The sequence below is a fragment of the Glycine soja genome, chromosome 11 (assembly GCF_004193775.1).
Source record: "Glycine soja cultivar W05 chromosome 11, ASM419377v2, whole genome shotgun sequence".
Classification (NCBI taxonomy): Eukaryota; Viridiplantae; Streptophyta; class Magnoliopsida; order Fabales; family Fabaceae; genus Glycine; species Glycine soja.
Window position 1 is genome coordinate 40,600,101 of NC_041012.1, and position 8,488 is coordinate 40,608,588.

Genomic DNA, 8,488 nt, shown 5'->3' on the forward strand with positions numbered 1-8,488 from the left:
TATTATATCATATCATTTTCAGCAATCTCATCTCTAAACACTTTATTATAATCAAACTTAAATGGTCATTAAGATCATTTTTAAAATATCATTTTCAAATACCAATCAGTTCTTTCAAAGTTTATATAAAAAACTTAAAACAGATTAACCAACCTCATTAAAAAAAGAAAAAAGTTAAGAGGACTTTTCGTGAAGAATCCAGCCTGAAAGATTAGACTTTCTTGTCTAACCCTCAATGTATCCCAAGGAAAAAAAAACGTAGTTACATATATCAGGAAGACACTTTGAAGAGGGAAGGGTTCAGAAAAAAGCACCAATTTTATTATACTAGGAAATTTCTAAAAAAGACAGCTCTGAAAGTGGAGAGATTCTTCGCATGCATTAGTATCCACTACAAGAAAACTTGGAAATTCGCTACAAAAATTTGATGGTGCAATTTTATTTATTTATTTAAGCCACATGATATCGTTTTTGTTGGTCCAATGCATTACACATGGTGCATTTTGATGTTGTGTTCTTTATATAAAAAAAAAAATGGATGTGTTGTGTTGTGTGCCAGAAGCTAAACAATACTAACATCTTACAACATCAAAAAAATGACCGGATCTCGCATTGAAGCTTCATCAGGTATAAACTGATAGAAAAGGAGAAAAAAGTTATTACACATTCAAATGCGTTAATTTAAATTTGTTTCTTCATATACGTATTTTTGTAATAAATTTAAGTACCAAGTCAAGCTTTTCATTGTCACAACATCACCGTGTATCTAAACCTTATATTATAAGATAGCAATGTGAAGCCTCATTGTAGTCTCCTGATTACTTCTCTTCACATTAAACCCTAGATACAAGTTGGGAAAATTGTTGAACAGGACTTACAAGGCAGAAATGGAAAATTGTTCCCAAATTAAAAAAGGGTTCAGATGAAGAGACATAAACACATGATAAACGAAAGTCTGGACAGAATGTTCTCATATCAAAAAAGATTGGAGCACAAATAAGCAGCACAACCTATTGGAGATGTGAAAGGGCATGTGCACAATGGCCTTGCAGATTCTGAGTTATTCAAAAGCAAGGTGATCGTATGGATTGCTAAAATTCTCAAGGATGGCCATGGTTTATTCAAGATCAAAGGGATGGCCACAAAAAGTTTATATGAACACAAAGATAATTGGTGTGAAGTGTGCTAGACCTGAGAATGGAACTAGGATAACTGAAAACAAAACCTATTGGAGGATCTCCTTGAATAATTATGTCCAGTGGAAGAATTGAGATTGAAAAAAGGAGTAATGATGAGGTATGCATTCACATTGCTTAGCTTGAGGTGTGAGAGACATTGCTACTTGTGGTGCTAGTGACAGCGGCTAAAGGACCTGAACTTTGGGAAGGTGGTTGAGTGCTCGATTGAGAAATGGGTCCACCAGTCGACAAAGTCGAGCCGATTGACCCAGTCAATGTTGATGAAGGCATTCTGGATGGAACAGACTCTTTACTGGATCCTGAGCTAGGTTCAGGCCGCAAATCTGAAGATGAAGATGATGGAGCAAGAGTAGCAATTGTTGAACCCACAGGATAGGGTGCAACTGGCATGTCAGCCAGGGAAGAAGCAGATGGACTATAACTCATTGATCCCATAGGATGATCGAATTTACATGCAGAACCAAACTTACATACTCCATGTTGTGCATAATGAGTGCAAGCTGGTGCCCCCTGATTATCAAACACAAACATTAGATTGAGACGATTAAGAAGGCAGTCAAGATATTTTTCAAAAACAATTCAATTGAATAGGCAATCTTATCGTTACTAAGTGCTAGTTTTGTAAACCTATAGTGACAAAAAAAACATACACTGGTGCCAAAGGCTCTTCACAATGCGAATTTATAGGAGTGACAAAATTAAAATAAGTAAAGAGGAATGATAGGGACACATTCTCTTACACTCTTTTTAACACTATTATTGACTAAAATTAATTGGAAGTAGAGATAGTGTTAGAAAGTGCGTGTCTAGCATTTCTCATAAATTAAATATTTTAAGATACTTTCGTTGAACCAAAGTTAAGAGAAACACTAATGCACCACAAGGAGACAACAATTACAGCAGAGAGGAACATTAAAGACTAGTTTATCATATTTCAAAAGACACATTCAAGAAAATGAAGTACACCTAATTTCTAGAATATGGAAAACTAGAATCAATCCTAATTAAAAATCACATGAAGGAAACATAAATATTACCCATGAAAACAATGTTTGAACAACTCAAGCTAGTATTGAAAATAGATTGAGACTTGAGAGACAAAAAAGATGACAGCATGAGCACCAAGCTCGACAAAGAAACATGCAGCACAAGGTGTTTCCTAGTATTGGTCATAGATTTCAAGCAAATGCAACTGATGGGGCAAGTAGCACAAAGCCACAAACCCAAATAGAATGTATAATTCTTGCATAAAAACTTTATACTTGACCTAACAGGCATTCCATGACAGAAGTAACATTCAGGCAAATGAACAAGATAAAGAATGCAATGCTCAAACAGACAAAATCTTGTGTAACAGAAAATAAACCAAAAGGAATAAAGGGAAATTAAGTTGGAGGTCACATAAGAGAAACTAACTGAAATAGGCAAAACAGTGATACCAGGGAAGATGCATAAGGTGAATCTATTATGGTGCAATGAATAAAAAAATTGAAGAAGGACCTGAAAAGCACTCAATGGCAACTAAAAATTAGAAAATAAAGAAAATAGTATGAAATAACATTAAATTAAGAAACAAATACCAAAACATAATGAAACAAACCACAAAACTGGTAAAACACTTCTTTCACAGAAATCACGTAACTGATTGTCAGAAAACCATTACAGAAAGCAAATTAAATAGTGTTGATTGATCCACGTAGTACAGAACTTCACCTAGTGGGATAAGACTTAGTTGTAGGGTAACTAGTAGAACATATTAATAAAAAAATTCCTGGTACTTAAATCAGCTGATATGGAGACGGATGTTGAGTGTTGACATGCTTACCTGAGACTCTTCAACCAGAGAATATTTTACTATATACACATCTTATAGGGGGAAAACAACGAAAAGGGGAAAAGAGTGAAACGCTGATCCTTAGAATATTTTACTGTATACCACATCATGGCTAACTCTAAAAACACAGCAATGAGCATAAAGAAGAAACCTGTTCAAACTAACACCAAATTAGCTTAGACTCTACCAGTCTACAAGGGAAATTGGAATATATAAAACCAGAGTTTTTAGCGGATCTTGCCCATAATGCTTATAGTACTTCTTCCACATTCTAGCTTCCAAGGAATATTGTATGCTATTTATCAATCAATAAATTTTTGTTATCAAATATCAATCTAATATGTTTTACAACAGATACCATTTACAAGAATCCCAGATAGAGCAAAATAAATACACCCTAGTCATTGAACCCTCTCTTAAATTATTACATTACAGATATCTTTAGTTTCATTGACTCACCAGAACGAACCTGAATGATCAACACCGAGATTTTACTTCACGGGTGTATATTATTATGATAATTCTACTCATTTATTTAGACAACTATATGCATATGCCAAGATCTGTATGCTTAAATCCCTTAAATTTAAAAGTTTTATTGAGTATAGACACTCCATAATTTACAGAGGAAACAAAACGTTTTATTATATTTGGCTGAACATTAATCTCTGAAGAACCTAAAAACTCATACTAGTCTCAAGCATAAGACATGACGAGCAGCATTTTATAACAAAGACAAAAAAGAATTTTGGACAAAGATGACCATCAAAATCAAAACAATCTTACACATTTCCTAAAGCCAAAAGAAGTTAACAGATCAATTTTCAAATAAGAAATTGCTAAGATGCCAAGCTGATCTAAATATAGGAATATGATTCCTAACCTGATGTTGGCTACTGGAGAAAATGTAAGGAGACAATGGCTGGTTTATCCCTAATTTGATTCGTCCACAGACTTCAGTTTTAGTCCCTGCCATTCATGATAATCATTCTTAAGACTATGTGCAATGATGTTTAAATGTGTATTTTAAGTAACACGTGCCAATTTCACGCATACGGCCATTAACACACCTGACCACTCTCACCCCCACCTCCTCCCTAGTGGGGAATGCAGATATCTGAATACTGACAACTTGTATGCAGGACTAATTATTGGCATAAAAATCTTAAATAGGAGTACACTATATTCATTTACAAGATCTTTGAGTACCAACTGAACTTGTTTTTGATAGTGACATCTAAGTGATAAATATGGTCTTGGACTGCCACAAGGCACAGATTCTCAACCTTGTTCCTATGATCCTATTATTCAATCAAGTACTGTACCAAACCATTCCTGGTGGGATCAGTATTTTATTTCTAACTCCTGAGTTTGCAAGCCCTAGATGTGCATATGACATACAGATTATGATTGCTAAGGCTTGAAATTTGGAACAAATAGGTTGGCAACTTAGTGTTGTTCTGATTCAAAGTAGCAACTTATCACCCTATGTATGAATAACATACTCCAAAAACGACTTCATACAAAGTACATCTTGATAATACCACTGTAACAGGCACTATAGGTATCGTAAGATCATTACCCAGTAATCAATAGCATGTTAACATATACGAGATCATAAATTATAATCTACAAGCAAGCTACTAAAAGAGGAATTGTAAAACTTTCATGTACTAAAAAATGAAAACTTCCATATATGTGGGAAAGATATATATGCCAGCCAAAAAAGGATAAAGATGAAATACACAAATTCATTATTAGTAGCAGATCTAACTATAATATGCATGACTCAGGAAATTGCCTTAAGGAGTACACAGAAAAAATAACCCTTTATTATCAATACATTAATGTGAGAAAGAGAATTCCCTCGTGATTATGCAGAAGAAACTAATCAGAGTAGCATTCAAATACAACAGAACATGATAATATCAATCACAAGAATTTATGATGTTTCAGTGTTTTCTTACAAACTTAAAGAGTCATGGTAAGTTTTAAATGTTTATAGTACACGGTATTCCTTGCTCAGGAAGAGAACATATCCACAGACATTTTGAAGAAATTTCTAACTGAACTTACCCCCACTAAAATGAATGGATGACAAAGTGGGAATTCCACTCTCATAAAGGTACAATCAAGCCCAAGGAGACTATTAAAACAACAGTTTTACCTCCGTGCTTTCAAATTCTCCAAGAAGAATCCCCAATAGACTAAAGATGTAAGAGTTCAAATATCCTCCAATTTTATGATTAAAACACTCATTCACTAGGCATTCTTGATATCATTTCATCAAATGATGTTTCATCTAAATTTTAAAGATGGTACAGGTGTGATTTAACCCAACATGAATGCCTGACACATGCAAGTATAAATACAAAAGCTCACCATCTCATAAAAGTGTATCGTAAAAATAACCAAAGAACAAAAACAAGGAATAATGGTTCCTATTATGATTTGTTCTCAAACATGAATTGCAAACTAAGCTTGGGTTTCAGTAAACATGTTTTAAATCTCCCAAAAAGCTATTTGGAACAAAACAATAAGAAGTCTTTTGGTTATAATTCACAAATAGCTATTTTGATCTCTGGAAACTACAAAACTCTGTTGGAGGGAATATGGATCAACAACAGAAAAGCTTTTTCCTACTATGTGGAAGCGGGGAGATGGATCATGCATTTGTAATTCACAACTCAGTAAAAGGCGCCATATATTTCAACAAAGTTGAGAGGCAACCATTACCGGGCGCAAAGGAAGACCTGCAGGACTAAGAATCACATTTGCTTTTGGCGCACTCATGTCCGGCACACTCATGTCCGGTGGAGGGTTATACCTATATGATGGACCAAATTTAACCTCCCCTGTTTTCAGATAATACTGATATTCTGGTTGGTTAGACCTTTCTGGAAATGCCTGCTCCTTCTGACTACTGCTTGGAGGACCAACTGGGGAACCAGAAGGTGGATAAGGTCCAGGATAGGCAGCTGCTGGTGAAGGTAGCTGGGTTATCCCATAAAGCTGTGCTGAACCAACATTAGATGGAGTACCAGAAGGAAGAACAGCACCTGATGCAGAAGCCTGCACCAAGAGCTCAATAGTTAATGGCTTCAATGAATGCATGTATAATTTGACTGAACAATCAAAAAGAAATGCTTGACCTACTTGATAAGGACCCCAGCCAGAAATAGGTACCATGGCAGGGGACAGTACCACAGGTCCATAGGGGCTCTGGACTAATGAGCCAGGCAGCATAGGAGGCCTCGCAACCAGCACACCAATTTGCTGGGACGAAGGACCAGGTGGGGGCTGCATGGTTGAATATAACGGCGAAGGTACTGGTACAGGCAAAGGTGAAACTGGGGCAAATGGCGATGGTGGAATTTGGATGCCAGCAGGAACTGGATGATGGAATTTACAAGTTGCACCAAACTTGCATTGTCCTGTTTTCACATAATAGGAACACTCCTTCTCACCCTGTTATCATATTTATAAACATTCAAACTCGGATCAAAATATTTCCATGATCAGAAAACAAAACAGAACATTCAAAAGCATGCCTAGCCTTATGTAGTAAATACAAAAAGTGATACAGACCTGTCGCAATGGATATCCATAATAATTTAGTGACACAGGGGTAGCAGCAGCGCCCCCTGCTCCTGCCTGCCTGGGGTGGTGGTACTTGCAAGATGAACCAAATTTGCATGTCCTTGTCCTCATGAAATACTGCATTTTAACCATCAGCAGATACAGTCACAAGCCTTAAAAACAACCGAAAACAAAAATAACATAACCACACTCCATCCATCCTTGACAACATTATTTCACAAAAAACAAGAAATTGCAGTGTGAGCCATCAAACTGAATCATTCAGCAGAACCATAAACAGCACCTGGCACACAGGCTGGCCTACTCGTTCCGGATGCTCCCCTGCAGTCCTCTCAGCTCCGGCAACCTAAGCAACACAAATAAACATAAACAAATTACAAAACACCAAATCAAAGTACACAATGCAAACATCTTAATCTCAGTGAAACAACGAAAAAACTTGGTGATTTTCAGCAAGATCAGACGAAATTGCGAACGTAAAAGCACACAATGGCATCATGAAAACCCTTTAAGCAAGAAGAAGGAAGAGAAATAGTTACCACGGCACGATCACGAGGATGGTTGAACCGACAGCGGGAACCGAAGCCACAGAAGCCGGTCCTCAAATAGTAAGTGCAATCAACCTCATCGGGGCGTTGCGGATACGATTCCTCCCCAGCACCACCACCCATTCCCAATTGCCACACAGGCTCTGCATTTTCCACAATCAAGATCGAACCCGCTTTAGAAACATCCCACATTCCCCCAAAACCATAAATCACAATAGAGAACTGCAGAAACACAATAGAGAGACAGATAGAGAGATACCTTCGAGCCCGGTTTGGGCTTCGGGCTCGGCCCATTCCGGCGACGGATCAGACCGCGAACCTTCACTGGACCGGCCGTACTGCTCCATTGCACCGAACCGAACCGGAGAACGGAGCTGATTCGACGATAATCGGAAAACCACAATGAGAACCTCCGATCAAATGGAAACTAGAGAGAGAAAAAATGGGGGTTAGATTTTCTGATTTTCTGGGGTTTCTCTCTCTCTCTAACTCGCACAGACAGCGTTTGTCTCTGTTTTCTCCTCTCTCTTGATTCTCTCTCTCACACACACACCTTCACTTACTCTCTCTTTCAGTTTCAAAGCGTGTTCTGATTTTCTCTCTCTCTCTCTGAGGGGGCTTCTTTTATTGGTCTGTGAGTTTGTTGGTTGGTTTTATTTATTTATATGCACCCGCCAACACATCCCACAAAAATTACCAAATATTTATTTTTGTTTTTATTCGCCTTATTACTATTTTCATTGTTCAAATAAAGAATAATGCCAATATTTATTTTATATTTTAAGAGAGAGAATCTCAGGAATTGGAAAATTGTGTGAGAGATTGATGAGAAGCTGATTTGGAACTGACCCAGGGAGAAGGTGGAGTTTTATTAGTGAGAGAGAAAGTTGTGAAAAGACCAAAATAACCTTGAACTTCAACATGTGGAATAGTGGGAGTCAAATAGAGTATGGGAGATATGACAGAGTTGTCCTTTCCTATTAGACTTGATTGATTCAAAATAAAAAACATAAAAGGAAGGTTAGTTCATTAATTAATTATTAATTAAAATTAGTCATGTGTTGTGGGCTATGGCTGACAGGTGATGACAGCATATGCAAAAAAGAGCACGAGATAGATGCTATCGGTCCCACGTGGCATAAAAGGAAGATCTTCCTTAAAAGGGGTAAAAGGTCACAAGCGTTTACTATGTCACAACCAGCATGGAATACTTTCCCCTACGCAAATTTCTCAACAGTTATTATGGCCAAATAGGGAAGGATAAATGAGTCAGTTCGTCTCGCATAAAGTCTGATCGTGTTGACATG

General features: G+C 37.0%; 1 protein-coding gene across 1 annotated transcript; it reads right to left on the reverse strand.

The window, feature by feature from the left end:
- Positions 1 to 588: 588 nt before the first annotated feature.
- LOC114376948 (zinc finger CCCH domain-containing protein 34-like) lies at positions 589 to 7,825 on the reverse strand. The gene is made up of 7 exons (XM_028335289.1): positions 7,441 to 7,825; positions 7,173 to 7,324; positions 6,917 to 6,979; positions 6,622 to 6,750; positions 6,190 to 6,501; positions 5,770 to 6,105; positions 589 to 1,709 (listed from the first exon to the last, which is right to left on the reverse strand). Exons 1-7 carry the CDS (start codon positions 7,526 to 7,528, stop codon positions 1,314 to 1,316), a joined length of 1,476 nt encoding a protein of 491 aa, XP_028191090.1. The 5' UTR covers positions 7,529 to 7,825; the 3' UTR covers positions 589 to 1,313.
- Between the last annotated feature and the right edge of the window lie 663 nt (positions 7,826 to 8,488).